The sequence below is a fragment of the Streptopelia decaocto genome (assembly GCF_964273445.1).
Source record: "Streptopelia decaocto genome assembly, chromosome: 21".
In the NCBI taxonomy this organism is placed as follows: domain Eukaryota; kingdom Metazoa; phylum Chordata; class Aves; order Columbiformes; family Columbidae; genus Streptopelia; species Streptopelia decaocto.
This window is the reverse complement of record NC_138676.1, coordinates 357,918-372,853: the sequence shown is the minus strand read 5'-3', so window position 1 is coordinate 372,853 and position 14,936 is coordinate 357,918. Positions and strand designations below refer to the sequence as shown.

At 62.4% G+C, this 14,936-nt stretch overlaps 2 protein-coding genes across 6 annotated transcripts in view; both read left to right on the top strand.

Moving 5' to 3' along the window:
- Positions 1–14,936, top strand: part of ZBTB16 (zinc finger and BTB domain containing 16) — a 61,351-nt gene that overhangs the window by 1,727 nt on the left and 44,688 nt on the right. For 3 of the 5 annotated variants that reach the window (XR_014185846.1, XM_082070503.1, XM_082070506.1), the window contains exons 1-2: positions 10,096–10,151; positions 10,474–11,772. Coding sequence is in view for 4 of the 5 variants with exons in the window: in XM_082070503.1 (XP_081926629.1) it covers positions 10,544–11,772 (1,229 nt within the window). In the remaining variant the exon portion in view is untranslated. Of the gene's footprint in view, positions 1–10,082; positions 10,152–10,469; positions 11,773–14,936 lie in introns of those variants that run through there. The other 2 variants (XM_082070504.1, XM_082070505.1) reach the window with 2 other exon arrangements.
- The window catches only part of USP28 (ubiquitin specific peptidase 28), a 74,824-nt gene continuing 71,557 nt past the window's right edge, over positions 11,670–14,936 (top strand). The window contains exon 1 of the mRNA XM_082070496.1: positions 11,670–11,772. The gene's annotated coding sequence lies outside the window, so the exon portion shown is untranslated. The remainder of the gene's footprint in view (positions 11,773–14,936) is intronic.

Genomic DNA, 14,936 nt, shown 5'->3' with positions numbered 1-14,936 from the left:
GATGTTCGATGTTCGTTAGGCGATGGCTCATTAGCAGGGGGCACGCTGCGCTGCCCCGGGCCTGCCCGGCCGGGCTCCTGCGCCGAACAAAAGCGGCTCTGGCTCCGCGTGGCACCGAGGATCCCGAACAAAAGGTTCCCGTTCCCCTGCGCTCATCTCTTTCTCCTCGCGCTCGCCTTTCTTTTCCCCCCGCTCTTTGGTGCGGATTTAAACAGTTCTTTTTCTGGCTTAAATTTCTCTGTGCCGCAACAAAAAACTGGCAATTAACCGCTGGGAGGCTGTTTTACAGTCCTGTGGAAACCCTTTCTATCCACTTTATTCTAAGCGGGTATATCTTTTATTCCTAGTTTTCGGGAGGGTAAAACTTTACAGCGTTTGCTGCAAACCTTCATACTTGGCTTTGTGGTTTATTGCTCCCTCTGCAGATATATCTTACTCATAAATAAGGCTTTCATCTCCGCGGCGCCTGGCGCGGCACCGCCGTGCTCCGAGCTGTCCGGGAGCGGGACTTTGCCTGGGACCGGTGTGTGATGGAGCCCCGGGGGCTGCTCGTCCTCGCCGGGCTGCCCCGGCCGGCCGGTTTTCCCTTTAGAATTCCATTTAGCGGGCTCGGTCACCCGCTATTTCCAAAGCCCTGTTTATTTTCCCTGGGTGAGCGGTGACCGTGCTGCGGTCCCTGCGGGGCCCGGCCCCAGCGGCTTTCCGGGGCTGTGACACGGGGTTCGGCAAGGTGCGGGATATTAACTGCAGCTTTCAGGCCCCCGTGTGCCACATGGTAATTTCCCCGCATTACGGTGATAGTGGTTTTAAAAATCACCCTCCTCCCATCCCCTCTTTGCTGAATGCGTCTTGTTTCACAAAAATGCATTTAGGACCAATTTGTTTTGAGCCCAGAATGGCAGCAATTAAAGTAGCGCTGTGCGTTTGGAATAAATGGCGTAGCGCTCGTGTTGGCGTGACCTCTGCTGAAAGGATGGAGCGGGGGGGCGTTTGTGGGGCGGCGAGCGAGACACGCGGCTCCGGGCGTCCCCGCGGCGCGGCTTTGGAACCGGCTTCACCGGGGAAATCAAGACCTGGTAAAGCCGCGCTGGTCGCACGTGTCCGTGTCAGCGATGGTTTATGGGGCCGTTTCGCGGCGCTGGGACCCGCTGCGGCAGCCGCAAATGTCAGAGCGGGCGGGGGGAACAGGTGGGCTGCGCGCATCTCCGGGGCCCCGCTAATTCACAGCGAATAAATCAATGACGGGAGCGGGGACCGAGTCCCGTTCGGGTGCAGGTGACTGCGCAATTCCCTTCTGGCAGGCGGAGGGAGAGACTGTCACCCTCAGTTGCCTTTGGGTTTATTGTCTGAGCCTTAAAGGAATCCTGTGCAGCGTTGGGGAAGTGCTGGCGAGTCCCACTTAAAATAACGAGCTAATTATCCCAGACTGCCTGTTTGCAGCACGGGCGTCTCTTGCACCTTCCCCATAAGGGAACCAGCGGTTTCCTTCGCTCCCGGAGTCCGTGTGGTTTCTGTGTTGCCGGTGCCGTCGTTACAGGATTCCCGAGTCCAGCTCTGGAGCGGCCGCTGTGGTTCTGTGCCCGGTGGTTTCCCTGCAGCAGCTCTGCCACGGGGGGGATGTTTTCAAGCTGTGGCTGGGGAGGGGAAGGTTGATGAACACCTGGGGTGCCGCTCTCAGCTTCATTAAAGCTGCTCAGAAGTTTCCAGAGGGTGTCTCTGCTCCAGGCGGTGTCGGGTCTCCCCGGTGTTAAATCGCCCTCTGTGCGGGGAGAGCGATGCAAAGTGTGGGGTCCCCGTGCCACGAGGGCACGACTGGAGCGTGGAAGGGAGAGCAGGTGACTTATTAATAGCCTGCCCGCCCACAATTATCACACTGACAGCACCGGAGCGGCCACCATGTGCCGGGCGATGAGCCACACGGTGCCAGACCCGCGCGCACCCGCGGTCTGATAACCAACGAGTCAACGTGCACCGGGCACCGCAGCCGTGCTCGGTTTGGCCTTGTGCAAGTGTGTGGGTTGTTCGCTGCAGCCGGCGGTCAGGAGCGGTGAGGTCTCCTGGGTTACCGTGTAACTATGGAGGGGGGACGCGGACGTCGGGCGCTGCTGCAGGACCTCCCGGCCCGCGGGCGTTAACGGGGGAGCGGGCGTTAACGGGGGAGCGGGCGTTAACGGGAGGCACCGGCCCTTGTGGCTCCGCGGGCAGGGGTTGTGCCGGCGTTGCTGGTGCGAGCGCTGCCCACACCCCATCCATTCCTCTCCTCCAATTTTCTCCTCTGACAATTTATAGGTTAGTTTGATGCTTGAATAGCTGTGTCTCTCTAGTAATATGTATTCTCCGTAAGTATTCCCCGCTGTGGCATATCCTAAGAGAACTCCATCAAATAATTATCTTCCCTTTTATTTATTCACAGTCTTTTCACTCGATCTGCATCACGATAAAATATTCCGATGGTTCGCTCTTAGTGCCGAGCCTTCCCCGCGTTGTAAAGTGTATTTATGGGCAGCATTAAATCCGCCCGCGCGGCTCTTCATCTCGGCGCTTTCCCCGCTCGATGCCCCGGTGGGCGCTGGCCTCGGGCACCCCCCGCCGTGACCCCCGTGTCCGGGGCCGCGGCTGCCCCCCCGCCGTCCCCGCGCTGGGGCTGTCGGTGCGGCAGAGCCAGCGCCAGCAGCAGGACGTGACTGCCGGGCGGCCGAGGGAATCAGAGCCGGGAAGAAACCAATAACCGCTGGTTCCCCCGCGGGGGCCGGGGCGGCAGCGCTGCTCTTCTCTGAGGAGCTGCCGGCGCGGCCGGTGGCCTCTCGGGAAAGGGCTTTGCTGTCCTGTGTCCGCGCCGACGGGCGATGGGAGGGGGTGATGTGCAGGGGGCCGTGCCCCCCGCATGCAGGGGCAGCATCTCTGCAGGTGTCGGTTTGTCTGCGGCTCCGCTGGGCTGAAGCGGCTCAGACGTTATCATAGAATTTAAAATCCATAGTGAAGCTGGGACTAGGCCAGGAGAGCTCTTCCCTCTCCAGGGCTCAGAGACGTCACCAATAGCGTTCGGCTCGTTCCAGGTTTGTTTCAGCGCTTCTGGGAGCCCGTGTGCTGGCGGCGGAGGCAGCATCTGCGCCGTGCGCCGCGAGGACAGCGGCTGCGAGTCAGTCCTGGAGCCAAACGGCAGCGCCCGCTCGCGGACGAGCTCGTACTGCCGGCGGGGAGGCAGAACGGGGCGCTGGCGGGAGATGGAGCGGGGCGGCGGTGGCGAGGACGGGGCCCACGATGCTCCGCTCGCTGGGCTCCGGCGCCGCGCCGACAGGCGAGTTCCCCAGCAAGGGTTAACCGAGTGTATAAAATTGATTGCGATTTTAGTAATTCAGTATAATCACAGTCTACCAGCAGGTTGCTTTTCCAGCAGGAGGGTTTGGAATTATTTTCTGGAGTTTGCAATATAGAACTTAAATTAAGCCTCAGAAGTCAGAGGAGCTCTGCTGCATCTCTAATGTGGTGCTAAATTCTCAGCAGCACATTCTCTGTATTAAAGCCTTTGCTAGCAATTAGGTTCATTAACTATCACAATACCTTATTTATTACTCGGCATGCCATATGGTTTCCCAGCTAAAGAATGGCACCCGTTCTAGCACAGACCATTTGGCATCATAAAAATGTTAACAAATAATGTTATGGCTCTCAAGGGCAAAAGGGCTCGCTGGGTTGCGGGTCTGAATGGCACGAGAGAATATGAAAACATTTTTCTTCTATGGCAAAATAAAGAATTCCTCGAGACAGAAGTATTCAAAGAATATCAGGCTCGCATCACGCAAATGGGAGTTTTATACGTGCCCATAATGGTTCTGTCAATACTTGCGGCAGGCAGCGCTCTCACTCATCCCGATCCTTCCCCGGCGCCGCGCCGGCAGCACCGCGGGACGGACCCGCCTCTGTCTGGTGGAGCCCAGCGCCGCAGCTCAGCTCTCCGGCACGGTCCCTCGTCACCAAACCTGGTCCCGCAGGAGCGGCTCTGGGCGCCCGGCGGGGTGCTGGTGTGTCCGTGGCACCGGCGTGCAGAGGGACCTTGTTTTCCGTTCGTTTCCCAAACCATGAGTTGTTCCCGTGCCCCCGACACCTGCTCTGCCCCCGCAGTTCCACTCTGCCCCGTATTTCCCTGTCACCCTCCTCGAGTAAGATACATTTTTCATGGGAGTTGTAATGTTTTTTCCCCTCAGACACCTTGCAGAGGCGTTTCCAAAATGTGCCGCTCCAAAAGCGGTTTTGCTTGGTGTCCCGGGCTCCCTGCCCGGCACCGCGATGCTCGGCGAGCTGGCGATGCCGCGTCCGCCAGAGCAGCAATGCGAACACACCGAGCGCTTGGTGGGGAATTGGCTCTTTCTGCATGGAGAACTGGTTTTTGAACAGCAAGGAGAAACGAGCTTGTGGTCCAGCGGTGGAGTTGGTTTCCCAGCCCCGGGCGGGGGGACCCAGAGCAGCAGGAGCAGCGGAGGGGGATGCGCCGGGGGGAGCGCCGGGCGGGGTTTCCAAGGGTGTTTCGTCCCCCCAGAGCAGTCGGGGGTTGGCAGAGCCGGTGGCAGTGCCGTGTCCCCCGGGAGCATCCCGGGCGCTGGCGGGGCCACGTGTGCCCCGCGGACGGGTCTGTCTGCAGCGGCTCTGCACGGCGCCTGCTCCATTCCCGGGAGGCCGATCGAGCCGTTCCCGTGGGGAATGTGCCGGGGTGGCCGTGCCAGCCCCGCCAAGGGCACCGGGGTCCCTGCGGCCACCTGCCCGCGCCGGCGCCGAGCCAGCCCGCGGCACAGCCCGCGTCCCGGGACGTGGGGCCCCGGCGGGAACGGGGCAACGCTCCCGACCTTCGGGGGGATTCGGGGTATCTCCCGAGCAGGGCGGCTGCCGGCGCTGCTGATGCACCAATGTTATCAGACGTTTCAGTCACTTAGGAATCTGGCAGCAGATAAGATACCGGGGGTTTATTGTATCCTCTGGCAATTATTAAGAAAATAAAATGGGTTAATATCTAACCTTGAACCTCGGCTGCGGCGTTTGGGCTCAGACTCCACCAGGACTCTCTCGTGCACTCTGCAGTTGTACAGTTCACAGATGGTGTTAGGGATGATGGAAGAGATGAACAGGAATTTAATCCGAGACTGAAATACCTTCATTACGCAGCCAGATCAGCTGAGAAACATGTTAGAAATGAGATCTGTATCATGTCTGATTCAGCCACTAGATTTATTTTTTCCTGGTGCTAGAAAGGGAAGGAGGAGGAGGAGGAGGAGCAGCCCCTTTGGCAGGAGTCTCCCCAGCTGTCGGCGGCGTTTCGGTGGATATTGGGTGCACAGACACGTTAACAGAAGGGGAGGGGGAAAGGCTTCCGCAAGCGCGGGCTGTTGTTTGCACTGTCAAAGGTGGCAATGCAATTTCTGTGTGTACGCACGGGGCACATACGTGTATGTATCTATAATCTCCCTTTGGAAGGGGAAACAGATAACCTGTGCAACTGGAAATGGGCCGTGGAGCTTTGCCCTTGCTAGAGAGCAAAGATGAATTTGGGGCCGAAGGTGTTTGCTCGGTGGTTGGGATTTGGGGTTTGGTCAGTGCCCCAGTAAATGCACTCGAGTGTCGCTGCGGACGAGGAGCAGGAGGCAGTTCCAGGGGTTTAGGCTCCCAGGTTGTTCAGCGGCTCCTGCAAACCGTCCTGCTCAAAGGCAGGAGGAGGTTTAAGCAATGTGCTAAGGAGATGTTAGTCTCATGCTCAGAAAAGCATGGGATGGGTAGTTAACTCGCCTGGGACTGTTGTTGGTGTCTGAGCTTGGGCACGATCCTTCCGGAGCGGTGATGTCCCCGGGCCCAGCCAGCGTTCGTGATACCATGAACGCACCCCTTCCCCAGCACTGAATTCATGCGGAGGAGACCCAAAGGCACGCGGGTCAGGGAGACGGAGGAGGAGCCGCGCTGGAGCTCAGAGCCCGTTCTGTGGGGCAGACCCAGCCCCAGGCACTGCGGCCCCGGTGCAGATTCTGCTCCACCTAGAAGGTGCTGGTATTTTCCAGGTGAACTTTACCGAGCGCGCGCGGCCTCAGCGCCGGGCAGGGTGGCATTAAAGCCCGGGCACATCTCTTGTCTTGTCCCAGGCAGGATGTCAAATATTTTAGGTTAAGAGAAGTGAAAAGGAAGAAAAGTAATTGCACAGCAAATTAAACAAAGACAACCCCCCTCCCGCTTATTAGGACTTCAAAAGTTGCTGCCTCTGGCTCGGCTCTGTTGAGTACGTACAAAGGGTAACGCTAAAAATAGGTACTGTACAAATGATTAGGTCATAGCCTGCTAGAGGGAGACATTTTTCTTTAATTACTAACCCGGCAGCGTGGTGCTGGGGGGATCCAGCACCCGGCCCCGCTGTAAAGTTTGTGTGTGCTCCTCCGCTGAGTCACCGCGGCCAAATTCCCTTTTGTGTGGGGGATTTGGGGAGGAATGCGGGGAGGCTGCGCCCTCCTGAGTCACCGGCCCTGAGCCGCTAATTGGCCTCATTGTCTCAGGGGCTGCGCGGTGCTGCAACCGCACAAAGCGGGTGGACAGCAGCACATGCACCTCCCGTCACTACCGGCACCGCTGCGCCGCGGCCGTCCCGCTGCTCCGGAGGAGCCTGAGCCGCCGCCGCTGGGGTCTCGGCGTCGAGCCGGTCCCACCGCCATGGGCACAGTTGTGACCCAGAGTGATGCTTACGAGCAGAGATGATGTCACGTCACCGAGCAGAGATGTCACACTGCCGCACGGGTGTTACTGTCCCCCGTTTGTCGCTGGGTCGTGATATCCTTCATAGGAGCTGCAAACGAAGCCGAGGGGGGGGTTTGGGATGGAAGCCCCGGTGGCGCGCAGCCCCGTGCGGATGCGCGCGGTGACGGGCGGGCTGGCGGGTCACCGGCGCGTGCGTGTCCTCGTGCCGCTGTCGCGTGCTGCGGCGCTGGTCGGGTCGCATCCTGCCGAGCAGGTGCCTGGGGAGGGCGCTGGGCGGGTTTTGCAGCACGCTCGCCCCACGCTGCCCCACTCGTGTCTACTCAGCTCTGAGTTATTTGGCTTGACGCGTTCACCTTCCCTGTGACGACAGCGCAGCTCCCACACAGCTGCATCAGCTTTGGGGCTGTGTTGTGTTTTGTGCTTTTTTAAATAAAGTCTAACACATTTAATCATCTTTTCATAAGCTGTCAGCCGTGGATCTTTGGTTTAGGTTACAACAGCTCTTATTTCACACAAACCCCTTGTTCCAGTGTTTCGTAATTCGGCCCCGCAGCAGCGAGGCTGGGAAGCGAACACACCAAGAGCAAAGCCGCGCTGCTCTGGGGAGCGCGCACGGGCTGCGGAGCAGGAGGGGCCCCTGCCCGCTCCCTGTGCCCCGGCTCCCCGGAGCAGCGCCGAGGCCTGGGCTGGGAAACCAAACTGGGGGCCCAGCTGGAGACTGGGGAGGTTCCTTGCACCTGTCCCTGGGGTGGACGGTGGGGAGCGCTGGGTCCGATGCCACTGTCCAAGGGCAGGGGATGGAAAAGAGCACGATGCTGCAGGGGACCTTCTGGCTGAAGTTGCCTCCTGCAAGGCTTTCCTGTGGGCTAAGCCTCCTGAACAAGGCATTTCCTTTCTTACTGGGATTTTGGAGACTTTCCTGCTTTCTTGTCCTCTCCGTGCGCCCCGCTGGGTCCCGGGGGAGCGGCTGTTGTCCCCGCGGCGCTTCCCTCGCCCTGCCCGTGCGTGGCAGAGCTTTCCTCCCGCAGGCCGCTGCTCGCCGGGCTCTTTCTGCGGGGACGGTGCAGGTCACGGTTCCCTGTCCACAGTAAACGAGGAGCTGGGGATCCCCGTGCTCGTGGGAAGGACGCTGGTGCTCACCTGCGCCTCACGGGACGACCTTCCCGGGAACCGCGGCCGCCCCGCGAGTTCAGTGCCGGAGGTTAATAATAATCGCGCCCGGCAGCACATCATGGCCCCGTATCTGGTTGAGAGATTTACAACTGAAGCTCGTGGCGCAGGAAGAAATTGCCTCAATCACTTGGAGTAATGGCACATGGAGAGGCACTTGGGCGTGACTGCTATTTAACACGAGAGCCCAGCTTGGCTTCATTTAACGTGCTGGTTCCTTTCTAATAAACACGTTACACTACAAGGTGGGGATTAAGATCAGAAAAGTAAATAAATTGGAAACTGATGGGGAGAGATGGGAGGGAAATGGAAGGGACTGTGGGGGAGCGACCGGTGATTAACTCCTGTGCTGGGGCACAGGGAAATGACCCTGAAAGCCATGGTGGTGGCTTCCCCGGCTTTGTTTTGGCATCTCTGGGGGCAGGTGGGTTCTGCTTTGCCTCTTTAGCCTGTGAGCGTGTCCAGATCGGTCCTGTCCTTTGTGGATCGAGGCACCGACATGAGTGAGGCCGCGGACGCCTTGGCCAGGACTCTGTGGACAGGGGAATGGGGACAGGGAGCTGAGGCTCGACGGGAATGGGGACAGGGAGCTGAGGCTCGACGGGAATGGGGACAGGGAGCTGAGGCTCAACGGGAATGGGGACAGGGAGCTGAGGCTCGATGGGGACGGGGACAGGGACCTGAGGCTTGATGGGGACGGGGACAGGGAGCTGAGGCTCGAGGTCCCTGACACGTGGTTTGGCTTTTCCCCGTGTGTGCGTTCGGGCTGTGAAGCGGGAGGGGTTCGGGCGCAGCGCTGCCCGGGTGGACGCTGCCTCTTAACGCAGCAGCTTTTACTGTATGTATTAGGAGAGCAACAAAAAGCGCAACGCACGGCTTGACGGGAAGGACTGGGGGGTTAATTTTCAGGATGCTGCCTGGGAATTTAGCCGTGGGATTTCCATTATTGCTAATGGGACTCACGCAGCTTAATTTCATGCGAGCTACACTAAAAACGTACCCCTAACCGCCTGCAAAATTTCAGTCCTGAAATCAAGCCTTTTAAAAGTTAGAGGAGGGTAAACAAACACCTGAAACCACACTGGCTCGCTATCCCCCCCCTCAGCCATTTGGATTTGAAAGCTGGGGAGGAACTCAAGCAGTTTTAGACAATTAAAAAGCTCGTACCGCAGGCACGCCGGCTGCCTGTGCGCTTCGCTCTCTGCCAATTGAAACGACAGAGTTACAACCCCGAAAAAACAGGGGTATCTGATGCCTTACCCTTAAGTATAGCACCGCGAGCGCTGCGTTATAATGCGCGTCTAATAACCCGAGCAGCGCTGCCTTTCGTTGCGAGGCCTCCGTTATTAGGCTGTTCTCGTTAAATGACTGCTATCATCTGGTCCCAAAGTACATTAAATCCCATTATAATTATAAACACACTTCCCCATAACGTTCTCCTTAGATTACATTTGCGCTGCGTTACCCCAAGGGTATCTTTGTGCTAACACCGTCCGTGTTTGTTGGTTTAGCTGCCGCGCCGGCCCGCGGTGCGCGGGGGGAGCGCTCCGTGCATGGTGCCGGTGTCCACGCGTGGCCCCGCCGAGGACGCTCGGGGGGCAGCTCCTGGCGTGGGGCATCTCGCGGTTCTCCCCGTTTATGGTGTGGGGCTGCTGGCGTTTCCCGTCCCCCTCTGCTTGGTGCCGTTGCCTGCCTGTGCCCACAGACCCCACCGCCCACCCTTGGGTGTGGGGAGCTGCTGCGTCCCCCCACATCCCAGTGGTGCAAATGGGGGGCAGATGCTTAATCTGGGCAAAATCAGCCTTCTCGGGGTGATGTGCGCCGCGTGCTGTGTCACCCCCAGAACAGCTCCCACCCCAAACCCGCCGCTGAGCCAGCCCCCGGCTTCCTGGCTGCCCACCGGGTGACCGGGTTCTGCCGCGCGGTGCGTGCGCGAAGCCGTGGGAACGCTGGGTGCGCGGGGCCGCTTTCCCCGGGCTGGTTTTGCGTGGCGGGGGCCGGTTCCCGGTGCCCGTTCCCGCGGCCCCTCCCCGCGGCTGCGGCCGCTGCCCCGGTCCCGTCCGCGCTCCGCGGCCGCCCGGGGGGGGGCGCCGTGGCTCCAGGCGCGCGGGCGGCGGGGGGGCCCGGCGGGGCCTGACGTGGGCGCGGGGCGGCCCCGGGGCCGGCGCCGCCGTGATTTGCTGCGCGGCGCGGCGAGCGGCGGCGGCGGCGATGAGAGCGGGCAGTGCGAACTGCCGGAGCAGCCGCCGGCCGCCGTGAGTGCGGGCAGCCCGGGCCGCCCCGCCGCGCACCTGAGCGGGCTCCGCGCCGCGCGGGGGGAGCGGGGGGAGCGGGGATGCGCCCCCTGCCCCGGGGGGCGGCGGCGGGGACGCGGCTCCGCAGCCCCGGCAGCCGCCGCCGAGCCCCGCGCAGAAACTTTCGGGCGAGCGGCCGGCGGGCTGCGGGCTGCGGGCTGACCTCCCTCTCCCCCCGCCCTCCGCCGCTTCTCCCCTTTCTCTCTCTTTTCCCCCTTCCCTCCCCTCCCTCTCCTCTCCTCGCCGCTCCTCTCCCCCCTCCGCCTTTTGTTTTCGCAGATAGTCGGCACACAAAGCTGGTCCCAGATTTGAGCGACGGCGAGGCAGCCTGATGAGCGAGCCCCGGGAGCGCCATGGATGTGACTAAGATGGGCACGATCCAGCTGCAGAACCCCTGCCACCCCAGCGGGCTGCTGCACAAAGCCAACCAGATGCGCCTGGCGGGGACGCTCTGCGACGTGGTCATCATGGTGGACAGCCAGGAGTTCCACGCGCACCGGACCGTGCTGGCCTGCACCAGCAAGATGTTCGAGATCCTCTTCCACCGCAACAGCCAGCACTACACCCTGGACTTCCTCTCGCCAAAGACCTTCCAGCAGATCCTGGAGTACGCCTACACCGCCACGCTGCAGGCCAGGGTCGAGGACCTGGACGACCTGCTCTACGCCGCCGAGATCCTGGAGATCGAGTACCTGGAGGAGCAGTGCCTCAAGATCCTGGAGACCATCCAGGCCTCCGAGGACAACGACGCCGAGGGCGCCGCAGTCGACGGAGCAGCCGCCGAGGAAGAGGAGGAGAGGAGGTCGAGGTACATCAAGGGCCTCTTCGTCTCCAAGCCCGCCGGTGAGGAGAGCGGCTACGCCGGCCAGAGCCTGCCAGCGGGCGCGGCGGAGCAGAGCCCCTCCGCCTCGGCTTCCTTCGGGCCCCTCTCCGCCATGAGCCCCACCAAGGCGGCGGTGGACAGCCTGATGAGCATCGGGCAGTCGCTGCTGCAGGGCGCGCTGCCGCCCGCCGCCCCCGAGGACTCGCGCCCCGCCGCCGCCCGCCGCCCCAACGCCGAAGCCATGCAGGTGGACGACGCCCCCGGCAGCCCCCGGTCGGCCGAGCCCGGCGCCTCCGGTGGGGAGAAGCCCGAGGAGAAGGGCAAGGACGGGCCGGGCACCCCGACCCGCAGCAGCGTCATCACCAGCGCCCGCGAACTGCACTATGGCCGGGAGGAGGGCGCCGAGCCGCCGCCCGAGCCCGGCCAGGGGCTGCCGCTGGCACCGGAGCCGTTGGTCACCAGCGCCCCGGCCGACAAGCCCCTGGGCATCTACTCGCTGCTGCCCAACCACAAGACTGAGCCGGTGCTCGCCGTGCCGCCCGCCGTGGCGTCCGCCCTGCACGTGCAGCCGGCGCTGGCCGTCTCCATGGACTTCGGCGCCTACGGGGGGCTGCTGCCCCAGGGCTTCATCCAGCGGGAGCTGTTCAGCAAGCTGGGCGAGCTGGCGGCCGGCATGAAGCCGGAGAGCCGAGCCCTGGGCGAGCAGTGCAGCGTGTGCGGGGCAGAGCTGCCGGACAACGAGACCCTGGAGCAGCACAGGTGGGTGCCCGCACCGCGTTCCGTGCCGGGATCTCGCGGCAGGGTTTCGGTTTCTGCCCGGGCGTCGCGTGCATTGGTGCCGAGTTCCCGCTGCGTGCCCCAAAACCGCGCTCGCAGACACGGCTGCTGTAACTTTTCCGGGTCTGGCAGCTGTGCCAGAAGGTTCCTTCCCGCGGGTGCCGGCCGGGGGGACAGCCGGGACGGGGCTCGCGCCGTCGGTGTTTCCTCCCAGCACAGACCCCGCCGGTTTCCCTGGCTGGCGTCTGCCAAACAGCTCGCGGTTGCTGCCCTTGAGTTTCGAGTTCTGCATGTAAAGCGATGCCGTGGGGTCAGCAGCCCTTGCCCCGCCGTGCCGAGACCCTCTGTGGTCCGGCACCAACGTGTCTGTATGTGGTGAGGGGGTACGGAGCGGTGAGACCCTGCGTGTGGCCACGGCGATGACTGCGGGGCGGCTGCGCGCGGTGCCTCGCCGGAGCGCTTTGCTGCTCGGCAGCCCGGCGTGCGGAGCGTTCGCACTTTGCACAAAGTGGAGCGCAGGTCGGGCTGGGTGACGCTGGGGCGAGCGGGGGCTCGTGCGGCTGCAGCGCCGCGTGTCCCTCCCTGCGGGGACGGGTCGCGGTGGAGACTCCGGCAGCTGCGGATGCGATTTCGGGGCTCCCCTGCTCCGGGTGGGGGATCTTTGTGCTCTCGCCGAGCCCCGCACCGCGGGGAGCTGCTGGGGGGGCGCGGTGGTTGTTATTGGCATGTGAGTCTGGTGCTCCCCTGTTTTCTGCCTCCACATCGTGGGAGCGGGGGTGAGACCTCGTCGCCTGATTTGGCCAGGGAACAGATTTGTGTTAATTACCGTGCCTAAATCAGCTTTGCTGGTCAAACCCCTTGGTGTCGGGGGTGCTTTGGTGAGCACCGTGCAGCGCTGGCCCCCGGTGCGGCCACAGCCCCGCGCGGTGCCGGAGCTGCTTGCAGCCTTCCCGGGCTGCGCACCATCTCAGAATTTTAATGAATCAACAGGTTAATTAGCCCTGATGCACACAACGCACCCGGGGCTGGGGAGCCGGTGCTACCGGCACGTTGCTGCCTGCGGAGGCTGCGCCCGCCCGTGCTGCGGGATGCACCGGAGCCGCGGCAGCTCCGTGGTTCAGCCCCGGAGCGTTCGCAGCCGCTCTCTATGCTGCTCCCCCGCGAGCCTGAGCCATGGCGGGTGTTTGCTGGCGTGCCCGGAGCCGCCTCGGCGCGGCTTGTCCCCGGCCGGGCGGTGATGCAGACCGAATGTCACCGGAGAGCTGCAGTGAGGGCTCAGGGAGAATTTTAACGTGTCGTTCTGCCACGTTCTTGAGCGTCTCCCTTTTCCCCTGGGAGCAGCACCCGTGTGGCTGCGGGCGAGGGCGATGCCGGGGCTGCTCCTGCCGCTGGCCGCGATCTGCCCGCTCAGAGCCTGGCTCCGTCGTCACACCGAGCGGTCGGGGACGGAGCGCGGCCCAGCCCGTGCGGCGCAGCAGCCTGGGTTTCACGCCGCCTTCCCGGGCTTGGCTTATTTTGACAGCCGCGGCCGCAGCTTTTTTCTTAATTATTCATGATGGTTATCGGGGCTGGGTGTGCGGGGCCGCGATGGGCTCTGAGCGGGGCCGCGATGGGCTCTGAGCGGGGCTGGGTGCGCGGGGCCGCGATGGGCTCTGAGCGGGGCTGGGTGCGCGGGGCCGCGATGGGCTCTGAGCGGGGCTGGGTGCGCGGGGCCGCGATGGGCTCTGAGCGGGGCTGCGATGGGCTCTGAGCGGGGCTGGGTACGCGGGGCCGCGATGGGCTCTGAGCGGGGCCGCGATGGGCTCTGAGCGGGGCTGAGCGCCGGCCCCCGCGAGCGCAGCCTCGAAGGCGATTGCTCCAGCCAGCGCCAGCCTCCCTTTGCCCGCTCTTGCTTTCGGATTACCTGGCGCTGGCAAACTTTGCAGCGCAAGCCAAATCCCTTGAGCCCTTTCCAAACTGCTCTGCAACAGCGCCCGTGTTGCAAGGCATTGGGCAAGAGTCAGACAGCCCACCCCTCCCCTGCCAGGGCTCTAAATCCAGGCGGTTTGCGTGTAGACGGGGTCTCATGTGGCTTTTTTATAGCGTTTGCTTTCTAATACATTGTGAAAATCACCATTTGGGGAGGATTTGTGGGATCCCATTGTATTTGCAGAGCTGTTAAACAGCATCTATGCTGGGTTGGGATCCGCAGCTCTCTGCTGGAGCTGTTCTGGTGGCGGTGGCAGCTGCGCCGTGCCAGCTGTGCCATGCCGGCTGGGGCTCCTTCGCCCTGCGGCTCCAGCGGTCCTGCGCCCCTCCCCGCGCTGCCCACCGGGGGCAGGATGTGCCGGGGCCGCGGCGGTGCCGCTGCTCACCTGGTGGCTTTGCTGACCTCCTTCTGCCGCGCGTTCGCTGCTGTGGTTTGCTTTCCCACCGCGGTGCGCGAGGCGTTCCCGGCCGGGGAGCTGCGGCGAGGGGTGCCCCGCGGTGCCGTGGGGCGCTCGGCCACCCCGGTGCCGCGGCAGGTGGCACCGAGCCCGGCTGGCGCCAACGCGGCTCCTCGTGCACGGAGCGGTGCGAGCCAAGGCGCCTGTTTGCGTTGCACAAGCGCGTGCATATGGCGGGGATGTTTGTTTACACACACACACGCGATACAAGTATAAATACCCATGTTTACAGTCTCGGAGCCTTCCGAGCGCGGTTGCCGCCTCCGCCAGCGCGGGGAGCGTGAGCCGGGCTGGCGACTCGCTGCTCGCCGGGTGCCCGGGACGCCCGCGTGCCCCAGCCCCCGTGGCACCGTTGTCTGTGCTGCGTCGAGAGCGCTGAGCTGTCACCCTTGGTGGCCCTGAGCCCCAGCGCTGACTCTGATCGGGGTTTCCGAGTCCCCAAACCCACCTTCTGCTGCATGATCTGTTTTTTGCTTCCTTACCGAGCTTATGATTTTGACTAATTGAGTGTATATTGAGTCGGCGACTCTTTAATTTTTTTTATAAAAGATTTCCTCCTAGGTTCAGCAAAGTTCAAACTTAATCTAATGTTAGTATCGATCGTCACTTCTAATTGCAGGCAAAAAAGCCACAGTTCAGCAGCCCTCCTCGGGTTTGTTTGCACGAAGGAAAACCTCGGTGGTGCGAGCGCCGCGCAGAGCCGTCGACTGAGCCCGAGTC